The 14,445-nt window shown below is 35.0% G+C and overlaps 1 protein-coding gene across 1 annotated transcript in view; it reads right to left on the bottom strand.

Annotated features, from left to right (window-relative positions):
- The window catches only part of FANCM (FA complementation group M), a 63,159-nt gene that overhangs the window by 5,155 nt on the left and 43,559 nt on the right, over positions 1-14,445 (bottom strand). Inside the window, exons 15-20 of the mRNA XM_059373140.1 lie at positions 11,461-11,552; positions 11,267-11,335; positions 9,083-9,211; positions 8,174-8,330; positions 5,024-5,130; positions 3,721-4,278 (exon numbers count right to left, since the gene is read on the bottom strand). Coding sequence (XP_059229123.1) covers positions 3,721-4,278; positions 5,024-5,130; positions 8,174-8,330; positions 9,083-9,211; positions 11,267-11,335; positions 11,461-11,552 — 1,112 coding nt within the window. The remainder of the gene's footprint in view (positions 1-3,720; positions 4,279-5,023; positions 5,131-8,173; positions 8,331-9,082; positions 9,212-11,266; positions 11,336-11,460; positions 11,553-14,445) is intronic.

The raw sequence follows: 14,445 nt of genomic DNA, 5'->3' as shown, positions 1-14,445 counted from the left end.
CAGACATCTTGTGTAAGGTAGTAGTAATTCTAGAAACAGCTATGCTTTTCTTGGGGGGGGTGGGGACTAGGCCTTTAGTGTGTGGTGTTTAACCAATCTAGTCAAAAGTTGAGTTTAGGGTTTTGTTTTGTCTTTAAAGATCTTATGTGTCAGAAAGAAAGCACGCACATACAAGCAGGGAGTGGCAGGCAAAGGGAGCAGACTCCCTGCTGTGGAAGGGGCCTGATGTGGGACTCAGTCCCAGGATCTTGTGATCATGACTGGAGATGAAGCAGATGCTTAACTGACTGAACCACCCAGGCATCCCGGTTTTCTTATTGCTATGATTAGCCTAGAGACTTTAAACTCCCATAGTGTTACTTTGTATTTAGGATGGGGACAGGGTTCTGCCGATGATTTTTTGAAATGTTCTCTCAGCTTTAGATCTTCTCCGTGAGCCTGCACCTCAGTGATGTTCTCTCTTTATACTACCTTGTCCCTGTCAGCAGTTGATTGTTTTTGTTACTTAGTGCTTGCTAGCCTGCTTGGAGAGAATGTTGGACACATGAGGTGGCATGGCGGCAGCAGGGCAAGTGGTGGTGGGGGAGGGAGGGAAATTCTTCTTTCCTTCTTTCCTGCTTCAGCCTGAGCTGGACTTTTGTCCCTCAGTCTCAGAAATAGGATCTGCTCAGTGATCCTGCCCTCCTTCCTCCCAGTGGTTGAAGATCTCTAATTCTCTAGGCCCAAGATGTTTTCACGCTTCTGTCTCAGGTATAGAATGTTTTTTCTTTTTGCCTTCTTCCATCTGCAAAGGGTCTTTCACCTAGGCTCTGAGGTATAGCTATAAGGTCTGCTACTCATCCCCAGCAGCTTTTTGTTCTATAGGAGAAATAGGGGAGAAAGGAAACAGATGGGGTTTGCTGCCTTTTCTATAGTAACTGCAAGTCACCTTCCCAAAGGCCTGGCATTAGCAAAGGAGGCTTTTTCTGATTCTGTCTTTCCTGTGAACACCTGATTGAGTCTATGAAGACTAGCCCATGAGGAGTTATGAATTCCTCTCTGTGTGTAATTCCCAGTGGTTCTAAATTTTCATGCTAGTTTATTGCCTTCTGCAATTTATTAAAGTTTTAGCTTAGTCTTCTTACCAAAATATACAGTACCCAGTAACTTTGGCAGTAACTGTGCCAAATCAACTAGTCTCTCAATGGAAGCACTTGTCTTTCCTTAGAAATAAGGCTCATCTACAACCTCAGCTCCACAATAGTTTCAAGTAAAACCGTGATTCTGTGGATTATCTGGCTTTTTGTTGCTGCTGTGACTAGGAAGGGAACAATGTTCTTTCCAGTTTTCCACACCCTAAACTAAAGATGGAAGTCCTAATCACTCAAAAATAATCTTCAAAATAATTCAGTATTCAATTAAAAAAAAAACTGCATTAAAGAAACAAAAGAGAATATTTAGAATACTTAGTTATTTTGAAGTAGAAAACTGTTTCCTAAACATAACACTGAAGTTCAGAAACTGTAAAGAAAAAAATTGAGACTGTATAAAAAAGTTACCTCTTCCCAAGGCAAAATCCACCATCAACAAAAATGTACCTCATGTTCTCACCCCTCCTACTTCAAGTGAGAATAATCATACTACGTTGAAATGGAGTATAAGTAACAGAAGAAAATTGAAAATACCTTTCTATAAAAAATCTATTCGTCCTTTTTCAGTCCTCAAAGTATTACTAGATGTATCCATTTTTTAGAGCATGCCAATGTAGAAATGTAGTTAGTGCTTCTAATTTCCAAAGGATTGTGCATATACAGATCTTTCTCAAGTATGAGATAGGATTACCTCTCAATAAATCCATCATAAATTGAAAAGATTGTTAAGTAGCAAATGCATTTAATGCACCTAACCTACTGAACATCATAGCTTACCTTATACTTTAAAATTGCTCAGCATACATACATTGGCCAATGCTGGGAAAAACCCATCTGATTTAAAGCCTATTTTACAATAAAAGTGTTGAATATCTCTTGTAATTTATTGAATACTGTACTAAATGTGTAAAACAGGATGGCTGTATGGGTAGAGAGAGTTACAAGTGTATTAGTGGTTCACACTCACAATTGTGTAGCTGACTGGAAGCTGCAGCTGCCAACATGACCTCAGAGTATCAAACTATAGGTTGCTGGCCCAGGACAAGATAAAAAATTCAAAATCTTAAGTAGGGTTTCTACATAATGCATATTGTTTTCACACCCATCATAATGTCAAAAAATAAAGTTGAACCATCTTAAACCCAGGGGCTTACTATGTACTTTGACCCTTGGGATTATTATCTTTATACTATAGCTAAAGATACTGAGGCTCAGAGAAATTAATTAGCCTCGAGTTCTATTACAAGACTTAATCTAGTCACCTTTATTCTAATTATGCCTTGAAGAAATAACTTTGTGCAAAAAAGCCTGGGGAAAGTTTAAAATTGGAAACATCCAGATGCCTGGGTGGCTCCGTTGGTTAAGCCTCTTACTCTTCAGGTCAGGTAATGATCTTGGGGTTGTAGGATTGAGCCCTGTGTTGGATTCCACTGGGCATGGAGCCCAAGATTGCCCCTTTCCCTCTTCCTCTCCACCTCTTCTCTCTCTCTAAAATAAATAAATAAACCTCTAAAAACAAAAAGTTGAAAACATCAAATTAAGAGCTACAGTGTTGATACTAGAGCATGTTGCTAAGGCCGAATGGCCTAAAACACTCGGAATAAGGTATTTAGAGAAATAGAAGTTTAGGTCTAGGTCTCTCTCCAAGATAACAATCAAGGAAAGAACTCAGTTATGTACAGTTAAGGGATTCCTATTACCAAAACCTTTAACCCCTATTTTAACAAAAATATATAAACTTAAAAACTATAAGTTGCTTTAGGGATTATTTCAGCAATAATAAAAGACAGGGAGAAGTTGGAAACTGGACTATCTGGCCATTCTAAAAAGAGAAAATTTTAAAGGAAGGAAATCAGGTAGTGGTTCCTAAACTTCTCTCCCCAGTAAAGTTACATATCTGAAACGGAGAAGAAAGTTAATCTGTGGGGAACTAGTTCTGAGCATGTAACTCCTGCTAATTTTATTTTGCAAGCAGCCCATTTCCTACATCCTTTCTGTAAAACTATCAAGCTTCTTTATAGAGTTTTATTAAGAAAACGATTATCATACTTAAAAATACTAAAACATAAACATCCCTATATGAATTATCAATAAATTTAGTGTACTATTTTGTTTGAAGAATTTCACCACTGAGGCACCTGGGTGGCTCAGTGGATTAAGCATCTGTCTTTCGCGCAGGTCATGATCCCAGGGTCCTGGGATTGAGTTCCTCATCAGGCTCCCTACTTAGCAGGGAGTCCGCTTCTCCCTCTCCCTCTGCCTGCCACTCTGCCTACATATGCTCTCTCTCTCTCTCTCAAAAATAAAATCTTAAAAAAAAAAAAAAAAGAATTCGCCACTTGCTAATTTTGACTTACTTAACACAAAACACACAAAAAAGCAAAACAACAGGGGAAACTGGCTAGCACAGTTGGAAGAGCATGGGACTCTAGATGTTGGGTTTGTGAATTCAAGCCCCACGTTGGGTATGAAGATTACTTCAAAGAAAAAAAAAAAAAAAAAAAAGAATAGACTTAGGAAAAAAAGGAAAACAGCAAAAAATCTCTTTTGGTAAACATATGAAGGTTTTTTTCTCTAATTTGATCCATACCTTTAAATGAATTGGAAATTTTCTACAGTCTTTCTGTGAATCAACAGAAGAGAATGACGATGAGGTAGGTTCAATTTTATTACAGCTCTGCGGTTTGAAGTCAGAAACTTCATCCTTTAAATGAAGTGGTGTCTGTTGTCTCTGCTGTGGTGACTGATTAACAACTGGGGCACAACGGTCCTTGGACTGCAATGAAGACCCAAAACACACTATATTCAAACAATGGTCCTGCTGGTTGCTCTTATTAACAGTGCTTGGGTTAAACACAATACTGGATTCTCTGTTATCATTTACAGTGTTTTCCTCCTCACTTGAATCATCTGGTAAAATAATTCTGGATAATTTCTTTTTTGAACGTGCACAATTCTGTCTCATCTCCATTTGTTTTAGCTTTACTGCACGTCGGGTTTTATATTTTTTACTCCCACTTGCAAAGCAATCTTCAGTTATTATGTTGAAATCAACACACACTTCTTCTTCACTTGATTGGCTTTTGTAAGACTCATCTTCATCAACACAAAAACTATCTTCTAAGTAGGTTTCATCTTGCTCAGGAATCTATAGTAAATATATCAATTAGCACATTATAAATTTCTTTCATAAAATCAGTATGTATTTAACATATTCTTTTAAGTACATGAAATCTTTATGAATATTTCACTTTATCAATCCAGTCACTTGCACTCAACAAATATATCCTGACTATATTCTTTATGGAAGAAAATGGGAAGACTGAGATTAAAAAAAAGAATAATTTACCCTCTAGAAATTTATACTAGGTAGATAGCCAGAAAAATAAACAGTAATTTATAAATATTGTGGATAAGTGCTACATAACGAACACAATGGAAGTATAGAGATATGAATGACCATATTACCAGGCTGAATATTGGCAATTTGTAAACAAAGAAGACTAGTGTGAAAATTTGTCCATAAATGAAAAATAATCTATAATTAACCCCTTTGTAAAAAAATAATTTTCAAGAGAAATAAGAGAACATGTAAGACTTAAAAATTGTTAACAGTTATGATGAACTTCTAGTCACTTCTTTTAAACATTCTTTTAATTGGAAAACAATAGTGAATTCTAATGGGCTCAAATTGAAGATAAGAATAATTTGACCAAATTAGGAAAAAAGGCATTCTGAGAATACATTTCTTCCACCTTCCTTCCTGAATCAGGGCAGAAATTATCTCAAATAGATCTAACAGTCCAGTTTTAGAAACAATGGAGGCTTAATTAACAGGAATATATTTCAACATTTCATCAGGAAACTCTCCGCTATATTTCTATAGTTCATACCTGTGAGAAAATATTTATGTTGTTATGTTTCTTATGGACCATTTTATACTGATTGCTCATCAATGGACTGCGCAAAGATTTCATGTAAATAGCTCTCATTTCAGAATCTGTGTAAAAATAAGAATTTCAAGCAGCAACATTGTTTATCTATTTTTCAAAGATTTTATTTATTTATTTGTCAGAGAAAGAGCACAAGCATGGGGAACAGTCGACAGAGGGAGAAGCAGGCTTCCCACTGAGCAGGGAGCCCAATGTGGGACTCAAACCCAAGACCCTTGGATCATGACTTGAGCTGAAGCCAGACGTTTAATCAACAGAGCCACCCAGACGTCCCTCAAGTAGCAAAATTAATTAAATGAAAACTAGTGAAGTATTTAGTTTTGACCTATTCTAGATTTAATAATTCAAGCCCTGTGGAATTATTTTACACAAAAAATATTTAATATGTACTGAAACAAGTCTAAAAACAATTATTAAAAAAGTTAGTTTTGCCTTTGAAATCAGGCTATGTGGTTGGATGATTGTGACAATTTATTTAAGCTCTCTGCCTTAGCTATCTTTCTCCTCTGAAAATGAGTTTTTAAGATGCCTTTTCATGAAAAAATAAATGTATATGAATAACTTTAGGACCATATTTGATATATAGAAAATACTGAATGAAACACAAGAAATTCAGGCAAGAAAGAAAGCATATGCTTAAAAACATCAAAAGGCATAACTAATGGTAAGTATGTTTCATAATTGTCAGTCAAGCAAAAACTGGGAAACACATTAAGTTTTTATTGATGTTTGCCTTCTTTTTAAGGTTATAATCAGAAAGCAATTTTACTTTTGTCTCCCATTTTCCCTTACATTTTTTGAAGTGATTAACAGGTTCTTTTCAGAGATAAAATTGATAATTTAATAGGGCTCAGAACCAGATGTATAATTTTTATAATTTTTTCTTTGAATTACATTTCCTTTATCTCCATTCCATACTATAGCTATCAACTACTAGGTACCCTCCTAATTACCTATTCACTTCTTACTCATGCTTAATTCCTATAAACTTAGTGAGACTCTTACTTCTAGTTTCTTGGAAGAACCCAGAATCAGGAGCTTTCAGAGAATTCTGTTTGTTTGCTTCATAGATTTTTTTTTTTTGGTCTAATGTACATACAGTAAAATTTATCTTCCTTTATGGTACAGTTCTGTCTTGACAAATGTATCGTTATAAGAAACAATAAACTATTTGCTGTCCCTATAATTTTACCTTTTCCCAAATATCATATAAATGAAAAAACAACAAAAAAAAAACCCTCTAAAACCCTACATTATTTCAAATGCACTATGTCTGAAATGGAGTTTCAGGGGTGCCTGGTTGGCTCTGTCAGAAGAGCACACCACTCTTGATCTTAGGGTCATGAATTTGAGCCCTACACTGGGTGTAAAGATTAGTAAAAAAATAAAAATAAAAAATAAAAACTTTTTTAAAATTGTAAAAATAAAATGGAGTTGCTGATCTCCGTACCCTCCATCCTAAGGGCTCTACATGCAGCCTGCCCAATATCAGACAACAACGACTATGTCCTTCCTGTTGCTCAAACCCACTGACTCTTCTTTTTTTTCTCAAATCCATCAGAACATCCTGTCAGCTGCACATATCCCAAATCCAATCTTTCACACCCTCACACTGCTACCACTTTGGTTAACACCACTAGCATTCCTTAGATTACTGCAATAACCTTCTAAATGGTCTCTTCTCCCACCTTTGCTCCCCTATAGGCCATTCTCACCAAAGCTAGAGCGATACTACTGCAGCAAGTCAGACCAGGAGATGCCTACTCATTAATTCTCTGATATCACTTCCTACCACTCCGCTTCTCCATCGTTCAATTCCAGTCATAGTGCTGTTCCTGGAATATGCTAGACACACTCCTGCCGCAGTACCTGTCTACTGGTTGTTGTCTTTGCATCAACATTCCCCACCAGATTATACTGTAAACCTCCAAAAGCCACTCTGGGGGTGCCTGGGTGGTTCAGTGGGTTAAGTCTCTGCCTTTGGCTCACATCATGATCCCAGGGTCCTGGAATCAAGCCCCGCATCGGGCTCTCTGCTCAGCGGGGAGCCTGCTTCCCCCTCTCTCTGCCTGCCTCTCTACCGACTTGTGATCTCTCTCTCTCTGTCAAATAAATAAAGTCTTTTTTTAAAAAAGCCACTCTGTTAATGAACATTAAGAGCGTAACACTAGGAACCCTTATTCTGAAGTCACATCAGTATCAAGGACATAGTACTGAGAACTTAGTCTCTAAGACCCTTTTTCTTTAAAGTACTGCTTGGGAAAATTCATTGTCTTAAATCATGACAGAGAGTACAAGAGCAGAATAAATGGCAAGATCTGTGAAAGATTAAAACCCTTAGAACCCCACCAGAATCTTTCCTATTTCTATTATAGCCAATATGAATCATCTGCAATTAATGTATTATATATAAGATCTGCTCAGGCATTGTTTGGAGACATCATTTTCCAAAAGTAGATCTCTCTTACTTGGCAAATTTAACAAATTTAGGTTTGTGTACCACCTGCTATTAACAATCAGCGTTGTTCAAGTCCTCATCTCCTTCTAGTCTTTGATCAAATGTCACCTTCTCAGTAAGACCTGCCCCTAATTACCTTATTTAAAATTACTGCTTGTCTATTAATAATACTCCCAACCCCTGTCACTCCAAATCCTCATCTCATTCTTTTATTTTTCTGTAAATTGCTCACCTTATAACATACTAAATAATTTAGTTATTATGTGTATTCTTTGTCTCTTTCCATTCACATGTTAGCTTCATAAGGGCAGAGGTTTTTGTCCCCTTTGTTTACTGATACAGCTTTCTCAAAACCTTACCAGCACACAGCAGTCACTAAATACTTGTTAAACGAAAATCTGACACTGCACCAGCCAATCATTCTGGTGAGAAATGATCAAATTAGCAGACTATAAATAACCAAGTCTAAAAAAATAGCAAATAGTATAGAATTTGAATGAAAGTGACCAAATATTTCACACATACCAAATTTACTTCCTTTTAAAGTTCTTTAAAAACGGACTAAAATATTTAAATATAACCACATTAAAATCACTGAAAATTAATAGAAAAAGTATCATTATATCATTTACCATTTATAGCCTGTGAAAGTTGAGTTTCATCATTTAAGAAGTCATGTAATGAGGAGTCTTGTTCATTTTCTGACTCATCATTTTCATCTGATGAAACATACTCTGCCTCTTGTTCGGAGAGCTCTGCTTCGTAATCTAAAAACTTCTTAGCTGCAAGCTGTGACAAATTAGAAAACATGGAGATACCCTCAAGGAAATCATTTATTTTCTTAAATAATTGGAAATAGTTCTATAAAATGGATTTTTTGGCAATGCTTTTAAGACAAAAAAGAAAAAGAAAACTGCAAGAAGAAATGACAAAGTAGCACATATATTTAAAATTTCTGATAATTCTATTATAAGCAAAATACAGCACAAGTCAGCACATTAGTTTGCTGAATGTTTCTTAATAAGCATAAAGTCTTCCAGGTCTTCCGGTTAATTAATTTTGCCAGGAAAACTACTGCACCACAAAAAAAGATATTCAGAAAAAAAAGGTGGTAAAGAATTATTTCTAAGGATTTGAGTATTGCATAGAGACTTAAAAAAATGAAGTAATGACTGTGAAAGCAAATATTCTAAAACTCAAGATTTCTGTCTCTGTATTTTTTTAATTTGAGTCTTAAATTTTCAATACACTGAAGTTTCTTCATTTAGTCATTTAAAATAACAGAATACTAAAAGATAGTTTCAAAACAAGAAAGAAAAAAAACTGTCAAAGCTTGAGATTTTAATTCCAGTAAAACAGGGTCAAAATAGTTTTAATTTTCTACTTTTTTCCTATGAAGAAATTATAGTGAGAAATCTATTCCTACATAAAATCTTCTATCCATAAATTATATATATAAATATATAACATAATAGTAAGTATAAATATATAAACAAACAAACAAATAAATATATATATATACGAAAGTGAAAAAAGTTTACCTTAAGGTAACTCTGTTTCTTTTGGACTTTGATGCCCCTTTTTGCAGTCCTGTTATAACCCCTGAAGTCTTCTAATTGTGGATGTTGTTTGTGAAAATTCTCACTTTCATCACTAGATGATAATTCTAACTATAATAATTCAATAAAATTCTTGCATAAGAAAATATAATCAAATCTCATTTTATGTAGTTCTCATGGGTTATTAGTTTTATTTTCAATTTTTAAAAATTTTTTTTTTTTTAAGATTTTGTTTATTTGACAGAGATCACAAGTAGGCAGAGAGGCAAACAGAGAGAGAGGAAGGGAAAGAGGCTCCCCACTGAGCAGAGAGCCTGATGCAGGGCTCGATCCCAAGACCCTGGAATCATGACCTGAGCAGAAGGCAGTGGCTTTAACCCACTGAGCCACCCAGGTGCCCCAATTTTTTCTTTTTAAATAGTTGACCTAACATTTGACCTTTTTTTGTTAGAAAAATAAAATATTCCCACAACTCAGAGCCATGTTAAAAATATATAATCCTTAGGAATGTAAAAGTCACTGGTGCCTGGGTGGCTCAGTCAGTTAAGCATCTGCCTTCAGCTCAGGTCATGATTTCAGGATCCTGGGATCAAGCCCAGGTCAGGCTTGCTTCTTCCTCTCCCTCTGCCCAATCCCCCACCCCCACTCATGTGCGCACTCTCTCTTGCCCTCTCACTCTCTCAAATTAATAAATGAAATCTTAAAATTTAAAAGTTAGGTGATACTAAGTACTAAAACACTAAATTAGGTAATATAGTTATACTAGCACAGTATTCATCCAATTTAGTATTACATCAAATTTATTTGATGACAACTTGTAGTTTCAGTTTAACTATCTCCTCCAGAAGATCCTAAAGGTCTTTACAAAAATTATTTAAGCCTATAAATATAACCTATCAAATCAGTCAAAACATATAGGAGTCCTTTCAAACCAAGAAACCAATAAAATCATAATAAATTTTAACAATGAAGCCTACTACTTTATCTCTTACAAATAATATAAAATCAAACAAAAGAATAAAAGAAGTTCACCAAAATAATTTCAAGTACCAGGAATAATTTCACTTTAAAACAGACTGATCATCAGCATTATCAGTATTCTAATTCATTTACCATGAGTCAATCAGACATTCTAGTTAAGGTAGCAAGTTACAGCAATTTTTCTAGTGAAGTACTATAGGAGTAAACAAAGGGAATATGAGTTGATTACATGTTTTATTAATTTTGCACTTTATCCTAGAGCACAATAGAGAATTAAAAAAAAAAAAAACAGGATTTCCTAATCCCAACATTTTCTACACTTCTCAGCTTACAGCTGATAACAAATGAACATCATTAGCCTACTCAAACTTCAGATTCAAATAGTCACCAATGCGTGCCAGATATTGTCATTTCATTCACTATTCTACAAAATCCTCAAACTCAAACATATTCAACACTGAATCTATCCCCTTTTTATTGTCTCCGAATTTGTGACACATGTCCAAACAGCCCTAGCCAAGAAACAGAAACTCATCTTGAACTCCTTCCTTTCCTTTTTCAGGAAGCAAATGAAAGAATAAGGGCTTCAGAAACACCCTCATTTTTTCCCAACTTTACTTCCTGGCACTCTTTGTATTTACCATCTAATAATAAAGATGCTGTATCCCCATTTTGTGTCATTCTTTAAGCTGCTTGCTCTGTTGGCAATGCTTTTCCTTGCCTCACCGCCAAATATGCTTTAAGAATTAGCTAAGGTATTTATAATCTTCAAGAAACTCTCCAGAACTCCCAAGGACTAGGATAAGGGCTGATCATTTTTTATCACTTAACTTATAAAAATTTATATTGAAATTATCTGTTTACTTATCTCTTTCCTATTAGATTTTAGGGGACTTAAGACAGTACCAGGATATAATATTTATAGTAGTGTCCCCCAGCATCTTACACAGTAGACATAGAGTAGATAGGTATTAAGGGAACTGCTGAAGCATACTGAATAAAATTGCTTTTAAAGAAGTATATTTGAAAAAGAAATTCCAATCACATAAGATTTACTATATATTTTTGTGTTAACTATATACCTATTAGATCAATCTTATCTACATTCACCTATACATGTATTTTTCTTTTAATAATTACTCCAAAGGAACTTTAATCACTCTACATTATCTATTACCTACTTACTCTGTTTGGAGGAAACCTGCGCTTTTTTACAGCATGTAGTGGGGAATCAACTTCATTGTTTTTCTGATCCTAGATAAAGTAGATAATTAGATAAAAGGTTATAAAAGAAAGACTTAAGGGAGAAAAAAGCATTTACAAGATCACATTATTGTGATTATTACATCACTCACCTCAGGAGATTCTAAATGACTCACCTCAGGGGATTCTAAAACATTTCCTTTTGTTCTTTTACTTTTTCTTCGGAAAATTTCATCATCTTCACTTTCACTGCTTGTTAATTGTTCACCTATAATTTATTAAAAAAAATGAATCTGGTCAATAGATTTATCTACTCACTACTATTTTATCAATGGGTACATTATTTAAGAAGAGTTTTTCAGAAGCTTGGACAAAAAATCAGCATGAGAGAGAAAAATAAAACAGTGCCAGTGAGGAAATTAAGGAGTGAGGGAATTTTGCTAATAACCACATTTTTGACTCAGATTCAATATGACAAATTAATAACCGAAATGAGGCTGCGAGTGCAGTCTGATTTTATTAGTCAAAGGGCCCAGAATTCAACTCTTGCTCTCTGCTTTGTGTCTTATTTTCATTTTAAAGGAGTTAAAGCATGAAAACGTAGGCTACAAAACAATATTTGAAGAGATTCTTATTTATATATTTATGTACATATGTCAACATACATGTGTTTGTACACAAGCATGAAATAAAAGTTGGTAAGATATTCACCAAAATGTTGTGACTAGATCACGTTCAGGAGGGTGGAAAGAATGCTAAAAACAAACATCTGATGTGTAAAATAAAATATTTCAAATTTTCATGTACTTAAAGCTCGATTTCTGCACTTTCATGAAATTCAGATTCAGACACCGTTCCATGTTTCTAGGAAACCTTCTGTAAGAGCCCTGTGGTTATTTCAAGATATGTTAATTAATTCTTTTATACGCCTGCCTTCAGAAGCTGGATCGTAATCCCTCTCCTATTAAGTAAGGGCCAGACTTAGTCACTTGCTTCTAACAAAAGAATATAATGGAAATGAAGGGGGAGTTACTTCAGAGTCTAGGTCATTAAAGTTCATGAGGTCTCATCCTTGTTCTCTGCCTTGCATCACTCACTTTGGAGGAAGCCAAATGTTGTATTGTAAGGATATAAGAAGCAACCCTAGAGTGAGTCCTAAAGAAAGGACTATTAAACATGAACAGTTGAGACTTATTAGTTTTGGAAATTCCCAGCTTCTCTAGTTGGCAAACAACACTAAATTAAGAAATCTTCCAAGCAAAGATCTAATCTAGAGGACTGCCAGGAAACTACTGTCCAGGTGAAGCTAAAGGTGAAACTGTAACTGCTTTAAGACCAAAGATCAAAGATGGTGCCTCAAAGTACTATGCAGTCAAATAAAAGGCCCTCTGAATAGTCTAAGGATGTCTTTCACAGATGCTCTTTTTTTTTTTTTTTTAAAGATTTTTATTTATTTATTTGACAGAGAGAGTGACAGTGAGGGAAGGAACACAAGCAGGGGGAGTGAGAGAGGGAGCCCAATGTGGGGTTTGATCCCAGGACGCCAGGATCATGACCTGAACCAAAGGCAGACGCCCAACGACTGGGCCAGCCAGGTGCCCCACAGATCCTTTTAAACAGGACTTCCAAGAAGATTATCTGCAGACATTTTAGCAGAAGCAAAAAAGTAGTGAAGGAGTTGCCTCCAAAGGATTTGTGAGCATTACTAGTATCTAATGCAATGAACCCCAATAAGATTCACAAGAGATCCACAAAGATATATGAGAATTATATGGGAAGAAACACAGCCAGCTACAACAACAGAAAGGGGCAAAGACAATATAAAATAAAAAGAGGCCTTTAAAAATCCCCATAAAATAAAAATCCCCAATTTTTACTAAATGGAAATGGCTGAGGAAATTCTTCTACAGGTTATGAAAAAGGGTCAAGCATCCAAAGGATGAAGCCGAGACCCATGGAGAGTTATTTCCAGGTGTTGAGTCCTCATCAAGGAACTTCCCATCTCAGCTCTACTGCATTTTACAATTACTATAGACAGAGATTCCTGTGTGCCTCCTCTTCCCATCACCACCTCACTTTTGAACAAGCCATCCTAGAAGCAGATTTTCCATGCCCAGTCAAATCTTCAGATGACTGTTGCAACCCCAGGTGAAATCTTGCCTATAACCTGATGAGAAATCCTCAACCCACAATTATTCAGTTAAGCAACTGTTCAATTCCTAACTACAAATAAATGTTATTTTAAGCCACTAAATTTGGGGGAGTAGCTTTTTACACAGCAATAAATAATTAATACAAATTCAATCAACTTCTCCTCATACTTTGTGCCAAAAAAAAAAAACAAAAAACAAACATAAAAACTACCCAGACAAATAAACTTAAATAAATCCTTTTTACAGATGGGCACTGTATAATTGACCAGTTTTATTTTTAATTACCTTCTAAGGAAGTTAGAGCTAAATGGAAGGCTCAGATATAGCAACCTACTCATTTCAGGAGGTTTTTCCTTTCAACTGCTTTAGTGGTGCTCTAATGAACTGCTATTATAGTATACATATAACATGGTAAATGATCTTAAATCCTCTAATTAGGGGAAGTAAAAAATACTAACTATGAATAAGTCATGGGAATAAAAACTACAGCTTTGGTAATACAGTCAATGCTATAGTAAACAGAGTTGTATGGTGACAGATGTAACTACACTAAATTTGGGGGAGTAGCTTTTTACACAGCAATAAATAATTTCTTAAGTTGGTGCTTACTGATAAAAGATTTATCTCCAGGGTCGCCTGGAGATGTGATGTCATTATATTCTATATCTGAAATTAATGTAACAATGTATATCAACTACCCTCAAAAATACTACATATTCCTTAATAAATCATTATGCATTTACGAATTACATTGCCCATAGTTAGTAGTTAAGTATAATGCTAGAAGGTTTAATGCAAATCTGACACAAAGATAGAAAAATGATCTCGACCACTAACAGACTTAATATAAGGATGTTCAAGCAAATACTGGAGGACCACAGGTAACATAAACTTAGTAAAAATATATATGTCAGACTATATCCAAATTTTAGAAATAAACATATTTCCACTTACTTTCAAGAAGCTTTATCTTAAATAAAATATTCATAAATCATGCCTTTGATCCCA

This window comes from Mustela nigripes, chromosome 13 (assembly GCF_022355385.1).
Source record: "Mustela nigripes isolate SB6536 chromosome 13, MUSNIG.SB6536, whole genome shotgun sequence".
Taxonomy (NCBI): Eukaryota; Metazoa; Chordata; class Mammalia; order Carnivora; family Mustelidae; genus Mustela; species Mustela nigripes.
The sequence above is the reverse complement of the archived record's forward strand: the minus strand, read 5'-3'. Positions and strand labels throughout refer to the sequence as shown.